At 41.5% G+C, this 15,587-nt stretch overlaps 1 protein-coding gene across 9 annotated transcripts in view; it reads left to right on the top strand.

The window, feature by feature from the left end:
* Nucleotides 1–15,587, top strand: part of TBL1X (transducin beta like 1 X-linked) — a 271,928-nt gene that overhangs the window by 223,950 nt on the left and 32,391 nt on the right. For 8 of the 9 annotated variants that reach the window (XM_075060629.1, XM_075060635.1, XM_075060632.1 and 5 more), the window contains 2 exons: nucleotides 8,135–8,280; nucleotides 14,305–14,560. In XM_075060629.1, coding sequence (XP_074916730.1) covers nucleotides 8,135–8,280; nucleotides 14,305–14,560 — 402 coding nt within the window. Of the gene's footprint in view, nucleotides 1–3,655; nucleotides 3,749–8,134; nucleotides 8,281–14,304; nucleotides 14,561–15,587 lie in introns of all 9 variants that reach the window. The other variant, XM_032777668.2, reaches the window with a different exon arrangement.

Genomic DNA, 15,587 nt, shown 5'->3' with positions numbered 1-15,587 from the left:
GCTTCACAAAGACAATCCCTGCCCAAAGCATTCTTTGGCACATCATAAAATAATTTGGGGTTGCAGAGTTTCACTCTGAATTCTTGGCAGATACTGAGCAGGTCAGATATCCAAGGAAAAGGGTGTAACTTCTAATATTTGTGAATAATTGCTTCTACAAAACTTAGTAGGCAACCATGCACACTGTAATTTTGGCAGCTGACATAAACTACAGCGTAGGATCCTTTCTTTATGTTTCCCAGGGACTATGAAAGAACTTGTAATACAGGACCCATTTCCCAGGGTTCTGGAAATCATTTTAATGGTTCAGTAACCTTAATCTTAATACAAATGTGCAGGCCCTATTGTTCAGCTGATTTTCTAAAAATATATTTTGACTGCAATTGTTATTTTACATTGCTAATGTGTGTCCTTGTTAAGTCCTTTATGTAATCACTATGGTAAGTCATCAAAAATAAGCAGGCGCTGCTGAAAAAGAGAGAGACAGTCTAGGACATATTACCCAGAATGAAAAAAGCTCAACTTGGAGAAAAATCAGAGTCTGCTGTGAATAATAAACAAGATGCGGTTTAGGATATGTGCCCACCTTTAAACTGTCTGCATTAAAACAGAACACATGCAGTGGCTCGAAGCAACAGAATGATATTAACCGTATGTAAATAATCTCTTAGAGATACCAGGGTTCCTCTTGTAATGCCACCAATTTACTCATACTCAGCTCTGAAGGAAAGTATATTCAATGCCTCCATAATTGCCCTGTGATAAATAGAGATTTAATCAAAATCAAAACTACAGTTCTGCTAGTAAATGTCAATGATAATACAACATATGACTGGATCAGGGAAAAAGAGCGAATGACTGTCGGCTGGCAGTTCGATCACTCTTCTGGGGAACATCCGACTTCAAAGACCTGCTCCAGTGGAACAGCTTCACCAGGGCAGATGAAGAGAGATGCACCCCACAATAGCCTGGGATGGCACTGCCTTGGGAGAGGGAAGACCTGGCCTCAAGTCCCTTCTCCAGAGCAGGAATTCCAACCCTAGTCTCCCCGATCCCAAGTGAGTGTCCTAACCACTGGGCATGCCTTCTCCAGCTGTTTTGTGAATCTAGTGCTTTAAAAATACCTGGAAGCAAAATGTCTTGGGTCAAAGGACAGGTTTTGTTTAACCCTCAAATGGACTTTTTCAATTCACTGGCATTTTTGGAATTTCCAGTTCAAACTAAACTGACTTTTTAAAAATAAAAATCGGAACTGCCAACAAACTGAAAAATCCCTTATTTGGCCAATTCTGATTACAAGCCCTGGCTTGTACTTTGCAAATAAGTAGTTGATATACCTGCTTTTCACCTCCCTGCCTAGTAACCTTTCAAAATACTTATTTTCATCCTCATTTGTGTATGCTTCTAATTAGTTATTCTTTCAGTGCCTCCCCCTCACCCCATTTGTGGTAACAAGACTCTTATTTATTTCTAAGCATCACATCACACCATTCTTACTTCCCTTCCTTCCTCTGAGATGTAACTCCCAAGACCCAGATGTCAAACTGTGGAAGATATTTTTCCAGAAGTTGCATCTGGGCCCTTGGCAGGCTCCGCGAACGGTTGTGCTGGCAGCTTTGGAGTTACTCAGGGTATAGGGACACGGTTAAGCTGCAGATGGGACTGTGTGGGATGTCTTGTCCGTCTGAATGCCACTTTCTTTCGATTCACTTGTAATTCTACAGAATGCCTCTACTTGATACATCTAAATCCTTCGTGAGATTTGCACATAGGCCCATTTATGGAAATAAAGACGGCTCTTTTACCCCCTCATACCCAGATATTTTTTTTCTGCAGCCTGTGGTACTAGCCAGCTTCCTAATACACATTCCACTCTTGCACAATTTTTTACAACAGTTAAATTCACAGTCTTGGTGCCAGTGCTTATGCTGCTTTAAAAAAATATTCATGCACTCAGAATCCCCAAATGGCCAGGAACATGCAAACCAGAGCCATTTTAAAACCAGAGTTATTTTAAAACCATTTTGTATCTGCTCTTTTTTTGCATCCCCTACCTATCAAATAGCTTTTAAGGGAATAAATATGCTATCTGGGGGAAGAGGAAGGAAGAAATGGGATGGGGGTTCAGTGAAAAAGCATGGTCTCAATAAATAACCAAGATTTAAAAAAATTATTTATCTTAACTATGTTTAGAGCTGGTTAAACCCACTAAAAGACTGTGGCAAATATTCATATATATTCCAAGTGGCTGCTCAGTTTGACAGAGTTCATTCTTCCCCTTTTCCCTCCCCATTATTAACAAATGTAACAAATCCAGGTGGTCTATATAGGATGAACCCAGGACTTCTGGATCTAAAAGCATCAGCCTTTAGTGTTTCAGCTAAAGGACTAGGATCACTGTGCAAAAGCAGGAACAGCCACACAAATCTCCATATGAAGAACCACCTTGTAAGTATGAGTTATATAAACATTTGTGAGAATGGATTTTTATTCCCAAATGTTTGTATGAAGAGTGGTCATTCTCCAAACACCTCGGATTTGGTCTGTCACAAAAATATTCTGTAGAAACAATGCACAGTTTTGTGGTCATAATTCCTTGTTCTTCATGTCGTTCAGTCAGGGAGCAGTAACAGTGCTGAGGTGACAAATCACACATTGTGAATAATTAAAATGAACAGTTTGCAAAAAACCTAGAGGCTAAAACTTGTTTTTATAAGCTATTTAAAAATTGTGGTAAATAAATTTAGCCTGCTCTGGAGGAGCTCACAAACAGAAGCAAGAACTAAACTAAGCAAATAATTCAGCCAGCTCTAACCAGGATCCCCACAATGGCAGGCCTGGCCTGTGATGCTACAGAAGCTACTGCTTCCAAAGAGAAGTTGTCATCCTGTACGCCTATCCAAGTGCAGCAGAATGTACAATAGCTGTTGTAGTGTAAGATAGTAAGTCACACAAGACAGCTATTTACAGAGTTAAAGGAGTCAGAAAGAGAAAGGCGATCTTAATTTATGTCAGCTACTTGAATTTATGATTGCTAGACCAGCTAGGACAGATAATACTCAAAAGCACCTCATTTGTATGTTTCTAAGTAAAAATTCTTACTTCACATCTCAGTTGGGACCTAAATCCACAGAAGAGAGGGAATTCTCACTTAGATTGCCATGGCAGCATAACTCTCTCCCACAATTGTGTCTGTGTTTTGGAAATGAATTGCTGTTGTTCCGAAAGTTTGCGAGGTGTATTACAGGCAATTTAGGATGGCAAGATCTTTTCCCCCAAAAGCTTGCAACGTGGACAGTTACAGACAAAGAACAGAATTGTGTTTATTAAAAAGGCAACAGCTAATTGACATACCTGATCCCTTTAATATCCCATACAAAAACTGTTTAAAGAAGTACCATAATCAATGGGAAAATGTATAACCAATTCAGAGGAAAATTCGTGTTTATCTCACTTTCTGCGAATGAAGCAAAATGCCTAGAACATGAATTTTGTGCAATTGTTAGACAGACATATTTTTGGTGTGAATTAGGCAATATGCATTGTTTCAAAGTAGCCCTTAAAGTAACATTTTTAGGGTTTTTTTAAAAAATTCTGTTTCCATTGCATTCATTCTAAGCCCATTATCTTGTCCTCCATCAAATCCTTTTTCAAGGCCCAGTTCTTCCATGATTCCTACAAGACATCAGCTAACTAATAATGGCTATATTAAGGAGTTGCCATGTAGACCTGCTGTGTTTTTTAAAAGGTATATAATGTATGTATAAATTACACATATTTTGATTGTTTACCTTTTCTCCTCTTTCCACAATATGGCAAAAACAAATTAAGAGTCGAACAACACTCCCATGGGTCCGTTTTCTGGAAGCAAACTATAATAGCAATGTAATGAATTGGAATGTGTCACTCACAGATGACAAGCCAGTTCAACTGGGAGAAGGGGAGGCAGAAAGGAACTAGTGTGTGGCATTATATTCCCCCTCTCCCTCCATTTGATTATTCTTACTTCTTTAGGGATAGTCACTATCTCAGAGGGTCCACAATCTCTTGCTATGTTTCTGTGTAGGAATTAACACAACTTGGTCCCAATTCCTTGTTAGCACAAGATAACAAATTAGTAATAATTTATGGAATAATGTGGAATTACTGTAATGATGAAAATTAAATCCAGTTTATGGGAAATAATACACATGGAGACACAGCACTTGTCTACACGGGGACACTCAGGAAAACTAATCAAATTAATGAAAAGTGTGAATTTTAAGTGGTTTAGTTAAAGTGCATTAAACCCTGTGTGGACACTCTCAGGTCTGGTTTACACTACAGAATTAGGCTGGTGCAAGGCAGCTTTATGTCGACCTAACTATAGAAGTGGCTACACTTAAATTTTGCTCCTGACGATATAAATGTCCTGCTGTGCCGACTTCTGAACTCCACCTCCATAAGTGGTGAGGACGTGCACCACTGAGACAAGGAGCAAACTATAGTCATGCACATGCAATGTAGTTACTGTGGCAGCTGTATGCTGATGCAAGTTAGGTTGGCTTAATTTTGTAATGTAGACATGGCCTCATTCAGAATTTAAGTGGCCTTAATTTGGTTTAGTTTTATTTCAATTAAGCTATACCAAATTGAGGCTACTTACGAGTATGTCCACAGGGGTTTAATGCAGTTTAACTAATCCACTTTAAATTCACACCTTTAGTTAATTTGTATTGATTTTCCAGAGTGTCACTATGTAGCTAAGCACACCGATTCAACAACTTTTCTCTCCCAGTTTATTCAGTATTGTGACAGTGTGTCTGGTTTCAGTTGATTACAAATTCACATTGTCCCCATCATATCATATGTACCATTTGCAGAGCACATTCTGTCTCTGCTCTCCACCTCCCCAACTGCCTCAACAGTCTGCATGCAGTCATCAGAGGAGGTGGTGGTCCAGTTTCTTGGCATTTAGCTCCTTAATGTGGGTTTCTGAACCTTAGAAGAGGGGCCAAATTGACTCCACGTAACATGACCGTTTAAATAGCTAACCTTTGAAACTTGTCTTTGTTTAATGGAGATCTTCTCTGTGTATGTCTGAAATATAGAGAGATACAAGACGACTATGTAATACTGTACACAGACATCAAAGAGATCTGATGACATCTGGTAACCAAAAAAGCAAAGCTCAAGTGATTTACGATGTCATTGGAGCCCTGACGTGTGTGCAGCTTCATTCAGTTTTCCTGTTGTGAGAGTTATACTTCAAAAGCATAGACTGTATAACATCTCCATTTCCCTGTTGATTTTATAAAATGTTGCTGGAGAAGTACAGGAAACTAGGAGAGAATTTTTTTCTTCTTTTTTAAAACATGCAGTTTAATTTCAAGACTGTTCTAAAAGGGATTATGACGTGAGATATTGTCCATTCAGCCAACCTTTGTTTGATAAACTCCTTGATTTTCACACTACAGTCTTATTAAAAGGTTAGGAAAGCTGTCTTGATTCTTTAATATGGCTGATGCTCAAAAGATTGAATATTGCTTTTTCAATGATGCCTTAGCTATGACTGTTTTGTTTTGTTGTCTGGCGGTTGCTTTTGTAATGGTATGTTATTTAAACATCTGCAGAGATGCTATACATTTATATAAGCTAGAAGCCAAACATCTGTTTTTAAATCCATGTTTCCAGTCCCTTCCCCTGCCTAATATTTTCAGGATGTAAAATGAAAACCTTGAAGCTGTGTGTATTAATATGACTTCTGCATGCTGAATAAGTGCATTTTCATGTTCGAGCAGGTGATGATGAGTTAGCAGCCTTCAGTGATGTGTCATGTCCCTCAGTATTGAGCAAGGTGATGAGCTGCAGGCCCAAATTATAGCCTACAGTCTGCTAGCCCAAGATATAACCTTCAGCCTGCCAACAACCAACGGAGAAAAGGATGCAATAACAGGTGTAAAAGTGTAGTTAAGATGAAACCTAGTGTACGTCTACACTAGTAGCTTTACATCTGTTGCTGCAGGGTTTGGTGGTTTGGAGTTTTAATGCTGCCAGTCCTTTGATTTAGCCAGAGACCACTTATAAAATCCTTACCTGTCAGGATCACAGAGTAACTTCGGTGTGAACTTTAATGCTTTTTGGCCCACAGTTTAGTCACCCGATTACTCTCTATTTATAAGTGCATGAGTAGATCGGCCATGAAATCAAAGACACCATTCTAAAAAGAGCAGACATTAAAAAATATGTTTTAATGCGCACAAATTTAAAATAAAGTAGGACCTATTTGGGTAATATTGGATAGTCACACACCATAGACATGGAGATTTCAGTGTTAAGGGCTCTGGACTGACACACTCCAGCACAGGTTAACTGTGTTCACTTTATTATTATTTATTTACTTATTTTTGCACCAGCCAGAAATGTGCTTTACACATTTGACAGAACAAATAAGAAAAAGTCCTTGCCCTGCAGAGCTTACAATCTAATCTGATGGGCGATCAGGCAGCAAATAAACAGAAGAAGGCAGGACAGAGTAGCAAAGGACCAGGGTGATATAAATAAGATTACTCAGTTCTGTGCTTTACTTCACCCATTATTTTTTTTCAGAACTAAGCTTGTAGCCAGAGCTGAACCTCTTCAGCACACACGTTGACACCCAAAAGGGACAGGGAGCATGGGGCAACATGTGGAGACAGTGGCAGATGTCAAGATGAGGGGGAAGGGAAGACAAGTAACAGAATGGGGGTGGGGGGAAAGCGAGGAACTTTAAAAAGCAAATATTTCAGTTTCAGTGGGGGTGTGTCTGAGGGGGTTGAGGAGATTATATTTCTGAGTTTCTTTTTGCTACTGATCCAACTAACTGGGATCATAGTTGTTTGGATTTGTTGCCAAAATAATCTTTCAAAGAGAGAGAGAGAGAGCATCCCTCCTGAAATTGTGGAATAACTCCATAGTCCCCTCCCGCTCCCCACACGTAGTTAGACAGAACATTGATATGGGGGGAAATCCCTTAACGGACAAAACTGTAAATTAAACCACTGTTGACAGGGGGAAGAGGTGTAGATATATGTAACGGAAGTATTTTCATTTGAGAGTTGCTGTTCTCTTCTCCCACTCGTCTAGTCAGCAGAGAGTGTGAGAGTTTTCCTGTTTGAGACATGGCAATGGTGGTTTCCTCAAGGCTTTTAATGTTAGATTAATGCTCTGGAGACAATGCAGTGATAAATGGGTTCCTACAGTTATATCTACATCCTGTTCTCTCTTCCCCCTCCCGCTTGTCCACTCACATGCACAGTCCAGATATTTTTCCAAGTTGTAATGCTTGTTCTTGCACAAAGCAACAGTTCTGACTAATTTCCCCTAGTGATTAAACTGCAGCTCCTTCTTTCAAAGTTTATCCGCTAAATCCTTTAATTTGAGATGCAGAGTGCTTTATTATCAGCTGTTTCCTAGGAAGATGACAAAAATGAAATGGGGACAAGAAAGGCTTATGGTTAACCAAGGAGTGGTGCCAGTGAATTGGCTTGTCATCTGTGATGTGATACATTCCAATTCATTATTTTTGCTATTACTGTTCACTTCCAGAAAATAGATCCATGCGAGTGGCCTCTGTCTTTTTGTTGCTGTTTCATAGTATAATGACTAAGCTCTGCGTGTCAGATTATAGTCAGTAATCAGAGCTGTGGGCAGTGAATTGAGTGTTTCTTATCTTCTGCAAGAGAATGGCTCCCCTGTGTGAGCTGCAAGTATGCCTTGGCCAAATGCAACCTGTGCAATGATAAAGATTTAAGTATTTGGCTTTGGAAAAGCTTGATACTAAATTAGAGAGGCAACAGAAGATTCGAGTCAAGTTTTTAGTAGCTGCATTTGCCACCAGCATGAGTTGTTTTCATAGGTATATTTTTTACCTGAACACTGATCATGAAGACTTTTCATTTCTGTATAAATTTTGTTTACAAATTAAATGTGGTTGGAGAGGAGGGGAAGAGAAAACAGTAAGATGGCTCTGTTAACCTAACTGACCCAGTGCAATCAAACTGTATTTTTCCATTTGTGTTTCAGTGCCTTTCACAGTATGTTTGTAGATTGAAAAGGGTGCCTGTCATGTTGATGAGTTCAGATTTCATATCATGGCTTCCTTTCTTGCTTTCAGGTTTTTCCCATTCGGCCTTTACATTTGGTATCGAAAGCCACATTAGTCAGTCCAACATCAATGGAACACTAGTGCCACCTGCTGCCCTCATCTCTATTCTTCAGAAAGGCCTGCAGTATGTGGAGGCTGAGATCAGCATCAATGAAGTAAGTACACTCATTGCCACAAGCAGGAAGTGCACTTTTGCAATTTACAAACGTGCTAGAAGGCGGCATATGAAATCACACATTTTTGGTTGAACTCAACAGGTCAAGTGAACATGAGACAGCTTCTGAGGTGTCTGGAGATTAGCTTCATTTTAACGCATTTCCCCCCAGAGAAGCACCTGAAAAGGCTCTAAGATACTTCCTATTTGCAATTATAGCTTGGAGGATGGATTTTTTTGATGGTACTGGTGCCTAAGTAAGGAAGTTAAATACACAGGGAGCCTTATGGTGCATAAGAAAATATATGTCCTTTGCAAAAATAAATTTTTCTGTTTTCAAAACCACAAGCCTTCAGTGGGGAAAGTCTGCACTGTATCTTAAAACTTCGATTGTATACTCTGTTCGTAGAGAGGACTACCAGCAACTGCTAGGGGCCTGGTCCAAAATCCAGTGAAGTCAGTGGAAAGATTCCCATTGATTTCAGTGGGCTTTTGGATCAAGCCCTGGGAAAGACACATGTGGCCAAATGGTGTGGCTGAGCAAGGCAAAAGAATCGTAACGTTCTTGAGTTCTAATCCAGACTCTGCTGTTGAATCCATCAAGCTGCAAGCTCCCAACAAGGTGGACTGGTCAGTGAAACAAAGGGACTACACAGGAAAGTCCAGTAGTTCTGCCCGGCTTAACTTATGAACATGGTGCCACAGCAAAAGGAAATGAGACAAGCCAGGTCTTACTATATTACGCAATACTCACATGTATACTTTTAATTAAACAAGATCTTGATTCTAGATAAATAATAATTTCCCATGTGCACATTCACTCTCCCACCCCATGCACCTTGAGTAGTCATGGAAAAATACATTATAATATCCAAGCTAATAAATATATTTTAAAAACAGGGAGGGGAACATTTTTACCTCTGTCAGGTAATACGTGGGTAGTGGGAATCTTTAATATATATATTAATTCATATGAAAGCTATCATCTCCTTTGACTGTAAAATATTTGTGCCTGAGCTGGAGGGGTGAGAATAAAAGGATGGGGGGGGGAAAGAGGGCGAGGAAGAGCTTGTATTCTATCATGTAATGGTTGTATATCACTCATTTTTAGAGGTAAAATGTTATGTTTATTTTACTCTCTCAACAGAACCAGCAATATTTAGCAGTTATCTTTTTTTTTTTAATATAAAAGCAATGGTATTTGAGATTAATGCCAAATTACACATTGATGTATTTGTAATAATAAAACCCCCAGAGGGATTTGTTTTGGTTTTCTGCCACTTAACATTTTGCAATTGGATGTTGCAAAACATGTTGTGGTTGGATCCTGACACCTATCATAGAATATCAGGGTTGGAAGGGACCTCAAGATGTCATCTAGTCCAACCCCCTGCTCAAAGCAGGACCAATCACCAGACAGATTTTTGCCCCAATCCCTAAATGGTCTCCTCAAGTATTGAACTCACAACCCTGGGTTTAGCATGGCAATGCTCAAATCACTGAGCTATCCCTCCCCTGACATCTATGGATATCACCATTGATAGTTTGGCCTCTGTGCTAATGCAAGCATCATTCCAAGTAGATCTTATTCCGGATCACAGTCCAAATAGGGAAAATGCTCTAAAAATATGTACACTGTCACAAGATTTACAGTGCTTTTATACATTTTTTAAAACACTGATAATCACATTTTTGTATGCTTCACTGTGTTTTAACTTACTCAGACTGAAAACACTGATTATGAATTCGCTTGTCCAATTGTGCTATTTAATTTATTTTAATAAGTTTATTTCCAATTTCATGTCCCTTAATACAATTGTGCTTTATAATTGCAAATATAATTTTTCCACCTGTATTTTAATGAATTGTGCTTGCACTTCATACTTCAACACTCACACAAAGACACCAAATTCTGAAATGATCAATAGCTGACAAAACTTAGAGGGAATTGGAAGCATTTCCTTCCCAATTATTCTGTTCAAAGGAGGTTAGAGCTAAACCTAAAAGGCCTCAGCATTTACTTTCATGCCAGCAATGATCACCTATTTTTGCTGGTGGTTGTTTTAAAGAGAGGGAGCTTACAATCCAAAAGGGCAACACAAGCAAAAAGTAATAAGAAAGCAACCAATATGCAACTTCTCTGATGTGTGGTGGGAAGGAATGTCTCTTTCCCAAGCCAGCATGCCTCCTCTACTGTTTTGTGCCTGCCAAGGACCCCTGCACTATGGTGAATCCTCAGCTCCTTGCCTGTTACAGCTTTTAAGTTCCTGGTCTCCATTCTGGCACAAAATTAGGGACAAGGATCTGATTCTAAAATTCTGTGTACAGTAACTGGCCTGAGTTTTATATTCTAATTTCATTTTTTATTCCTGCAATTATGCTAGACATATATTTCTAAGTATCCAACTGCATCAGCAAGTATTTAGTACGTTCTTATAGTAATGACCATTATTGTGCCCATAATATTCTACATGCAGAAACAGAGGCCTTGTTAAGACTGTGGTGCTCTTAGCACTAAGGTGACCAGGGGTCCTAGTCAATTGAAGCAAGGGGAGAGGGTGCTTGGGCCAAGAGTGGTGTGTGGAGCCTCCTGGCCCCCCTCACCTAGGACTCGGACCTGCTGGCTGTTTCCAGGGCATGTGCAGCATGGTGCCAGGACAGGAAGGTAGCCTGCTTTAGCCCCCCGTTGCACCACTGACTAGGAGCTGCCCAAGATAAGCCCATGCCCCAACCCCCTGCCTCAGCCCTGAGCCCACCCCCAAACCCAGAGCACTCTCCTGCACTGCAAACCCCTCATCCCCGGCCCCACCTCAGAGCCCACACCTTCAGCCCAGAGCCCCCTCCCTCACCCCAGCCCCACCCCCAGAGCCCTCACCCCCTCTTGCACCCCAACCCGCTGCCTCAACCCACAGCCCCCTCCCACACTCCACATCCTTTGACCCCAATCTGAAGTCACCCCATCTCTCATCCCCAGCCCTACCCTGGACCCCTCACCCTCTCCTGCACCCCTACTCCCAGCCAAGAGCCCCCTCTGCACCCTGAACCCCTAATTTCTAACTCCATCCCAGAGTCTGCACACCCAGTGAGAGCACTCACCTGCTCCTGCACCCCAACCCTCTGCCCCAGCCCAGTGAAAGTGAGTGAGCGTGGGGGGAAGCGAGCCACTGAGGGAGGAGGAATGTAGTGAGCAGGAGGCGGGTTCTCAGGGAAAGGGTGGGCTAGGGTATTTGGTTTTGTGCAACTACAAAATTGGCAACCCTACTTAGCACAGATCCTCCACAATGAACGTCAGTGGGAGCTTTGCGATTGTTTTCAATAAATATAGAATCAAACCCTATGTGCCTTCAGTTAGAAGTTTCATATGCCATGTGTCACATTTCAAGGAAGTGCACCTGTATTTCCCCTCATGGGTCCAGCAAGGGCACCCATTCTCAGGCTTCCAGCTCCTCAGGTCTCTTCGCTGGAAACCCAAATCTCACTCCCTTCTGAGGAATTTCCAGGCTGCGCAGTTCCCTGCCTTCATTGCCCCAGCATGGACAGGTTACCCAAGGACACCCACTTTTTTCTCTTCAGAGTCTGATAGTGATTGTGAGCAGATATAAATACTACACAGATATAACTAAGCAAGCCTATTTTATTCTGAAGGTAAAAAGCACTTCAGAGAAAACATTTTAAAAACAGTAAAAGAACCTGCATGCATGCTAATGAGCTTACCAGGAACCTATGCCTTCATATGGATTCTGGCAGGCTAAGTCCTTCAGTCCTCCCACCCTGGGCATTACCTTGGGGGTTACACATTCATAACAGCTTCAGCTCAGAAAAAGCACCCGGTCTTATTAGGCCTCAGTACGCCTAGTCTTTCCAACCTTCTCTAAGGATTGAGGCCTTCAGTGGACCAGAAATCTTGTTCTTTTGCTGGATCAGGAAAAAGGCCATGAGTCAGTTTAAACTCAGGTTATTTATCCAAAAGTGTCTTCTTTGTCTGTTGGTCTCTGGAAAATCTGGTTTGAACTAGTATGCATATCTTGCAGGGAGAGGGGGATGACAAAGGTTGAAAATGATAGTTCCAACAGGTCCATACTAGCCAGCCAAATAGTTATCTTTAGATTTCAATTTTTAATTTGTTGTGGTAGTGAGGGGTGGGAGAGGGGTATTATAAAGTGAGAATAGTTTCCCAGCTATTTCGTTTTATCACCTCCCCACCCAATCTCTCACCACTGTATATTGCCATTTCAGAAATCTGCTGCTGCATCTATTTCCAAGAATCAAACTGGGATAGCTTGCACCCTTGCTTTCATATTTAAAAAAATTAAATCTCTACCACTTGTGGTCATGAAGATAACCTTCAAAATGGGAACCAAATGTTAACTGATGTAATGATGTTTATCCCTGAGTCTGCAGGGAGCCCAAAACAATAGCTCAGAGAAGCGTGAACTTTTCCATTAATCTCAGTGGTGCATTATCCCTGAAGTCTAATTATGAAAATATAATTGCCAACATTAACTATTTCACTATTTATCAAAATGCACAGACACTTTACACACCCTCTCAATTTGACCCCTGTCTGTGTCTCTACATAGCCCTTGACCCTTTTATTTTGGAATATAAAATCAAGGGAAAAATACTTTGCATAACTCTGTTTTCTTTTATAAATTCAAAGACTTATGTGCCTGAATTTACATACTCTCTCAACCAATTATCCATCCACATTCGGTATTTCTACGTAAGAGAGAGAGCTCCAGTGTTCTGACTTTTTGGTCATATCCAAGTCCTGTAACCTCACAGTACTCAAAGACTTATAGACTTAAGGTCAGAAGGGACGATTATGATTATCTAGTCCAGGGATAGGCAGGCTGTGGCACGGGTGCTGAAGGCGGCGTGCAAGCTGATTTTCAGTGGCACTCACACTGGCCAGGTCCTGGCCACCAGCTGGGGTGCTCTGCATTTTAATTTAATTTTAAATGAAGCTTCTTAAGCATTTTTAAAACCTTATTTACTTTACATACAATAATAGTTTAGTTATATATTATAGACTTATAGATAGAGACTTTCTAAAAATGTTAAAATGTATTACTGGCACGCAGAACCTGAAATCAGAGTGAATAAAGACTTGGCACAGCACTTCTGAAAGGTTGCCGACCCCTGGTAGTCTGACCTCCTGCACAGTGCAGGCCACAGAATCTCACCCACTCGCTCCTGTAACAAACCCCTAACCTATGTCTGAGTTATTGAAGTCCTCAAATCATGGTTTAAAGATGTCAAGGTACAGAGAATCCTCCAGCAAGTGACCCATGCCCCACACTGCAGAGGAAGGTGAAAAACCTCCAGGGCCTCTGCCAGTCTTCCCTGGAGGAAAATTCCTGCCCAACCCCAAATATGGCTATCAGCTAAACCCTGAACATGTGGGCAGGACTCACCAGCCAGCACCCAGGAAAGAATTCTCTGTAGTAACTTAGATCCTATCCCATCTAACATCCCATCACAGACCACTGGGCATATTTACCTGCTAATAATTAAAGATCAATTAATTGCCAAAATTAGGCTATCCCATCATAACATCCCTCCAGAAACTTATCAACTTAGTCTTGACAGCCAGATATTCCCTTTTGCCCCACCACTCCCCTGGAAGGCTTTCCAGAATTCACTCCTCTAAATGGTTAGACCTTCATCTATATGTATCAAGTCTAAACTTTCCTAGTGCACCACATCCTTGTTACTTGATGTCCACTCGTTGGTACTAGCTTAAATAATTCCTCTCTGCCACCACTTTATCCCTGATAATTTTATAAAAGAGCAATCATATCTCCCTCGCCCTCAGCCTTCTTTTGCTTAGCGCTAAACAAGCCAAGCTCTTTGAGTCTCCTTTCATAAGACAGGTTTTCCATTCCTGGGATCATCCTAGTAGCCCTTCTCTGTACCTGTTCCATATGTCTGGTTTCTCTTTGATGTTCCCCTCTCTACAGACCTTTCTCCACTGGAGAGATACTAAGCCTGAAATTTCCCCCCTGTTTATTTTGTTCCCCAGGATGGTACAGTATTTGATGGCAGGCCCATAGAGTCACTGTCTCTGATCGATGCTGTGATGCCTGACGTGGTACAGACCAGGCAACAGGCGTTCAGAGAGAAACTAGCTCAGCAACAAGCCAGTGCGGCAGCGGCGGCAGCGGCAGCAGCCGCAACAGCAACGACGGCAGCAACCACGACAGTTGTTTCCCAGCACAACACACCAAAGAATGGAGAAGCCACTGTGAATGGAGAGGAGAATGGGGCACATGCAATAAGTAAGCAAAAGCACGGCACCCGTTGTCTGGTGTTCAGGTAGACTTTGGTTAGAATAATGCTCTTGCAGCAGCATGATGTTCACCCAGCAGTTGTAATAGGATAGAACTGTGACGGCGTCGTTCCAGAAAACTATTAAAGCATGTGCATAGTCAGAATGGTTACTATGTAAACCTTACATATCGGAGGTATGTGCTACAGTGCTGGCATAGTCAATGTTTTGTCGTCTCCATGTACAAGACTAAACAAACTTTACCGAACTGCAAACTCAGCAAGGCGTCAGAAAATGAAGCGGTATGCGCCTTCTGCTTTGAGCAGAGTGCCAAAGCTTTGCCCACATTACCAGATAGCCAGGTGCCTTGAAGCTGCACCCAGTTAAGATCAATGAAACAGAGTGTGGCTTCCCTGGTTAGATTTCCAAAGCTATATAGGGGATTTAGCAGCTTCCATTGGCTAACTCCCTTAGTCGGGTGTAAGTCTTTCAAGCCCCAACTTTAGTATGGAGGTGTGCCTGAAGAGACTACAGATCCTCTCATGCCACCTCCCTCTTGATCTGAGAAGAGAGCATATTGTATTAGAAATGAGACAAGCCACAAAAGTTACATCATATTTCTCTGCAGTCTGCATTTGGTCTCTGAGCCACAGTTTGTCCATTCCCGGCTTTCTCGAAGCATAACCGTTGCAGTGATTTTAAACTGAGGGAGTTTCACTAACGTTTGTAGCCTTTTCTTGGGGCATCCAGGAAGCAGTCATACAGCATGTCACATGGCTGTTTTGGCTTTCTCTGGGGGAGTGATAATACCTGGTACTGTGCTCTCCAATAAAATTTCACAGAGGGAGTGAGGAGGCCAAGCTAGGGCTGTATCAACCAACAGGGCATGGGTTAGCATGCAGTAAATTTAGGGGCTTAGTTTTGGATAAGCAGCCAGCTAGACAGACAGTAAAAAGAACAGCAGCAGTTTGGGATTTGGGAGGGGAGAAGGTCCCTGGGGAGCAGCTGGCCAGATGATGTGTGTTTAGCAACTGCTG

This window comes from Chelonoidis abingdonii, chromosome 1, assembly GCF_003597395.2.
Source record: "Chelonoidis abingdonii isolate Lonesome George chromosome 1, CheloAbing_2.0, whole genome shotgun sequence".
NCBI lineage: Eukaryota > Metazoa > Chordata > Testudines > Testudinidae > Chelonoidis > Chelonoidis abingdonii.
This window is presented reverse-complemented; position numbering and strand designations above follow the sequence as displayed.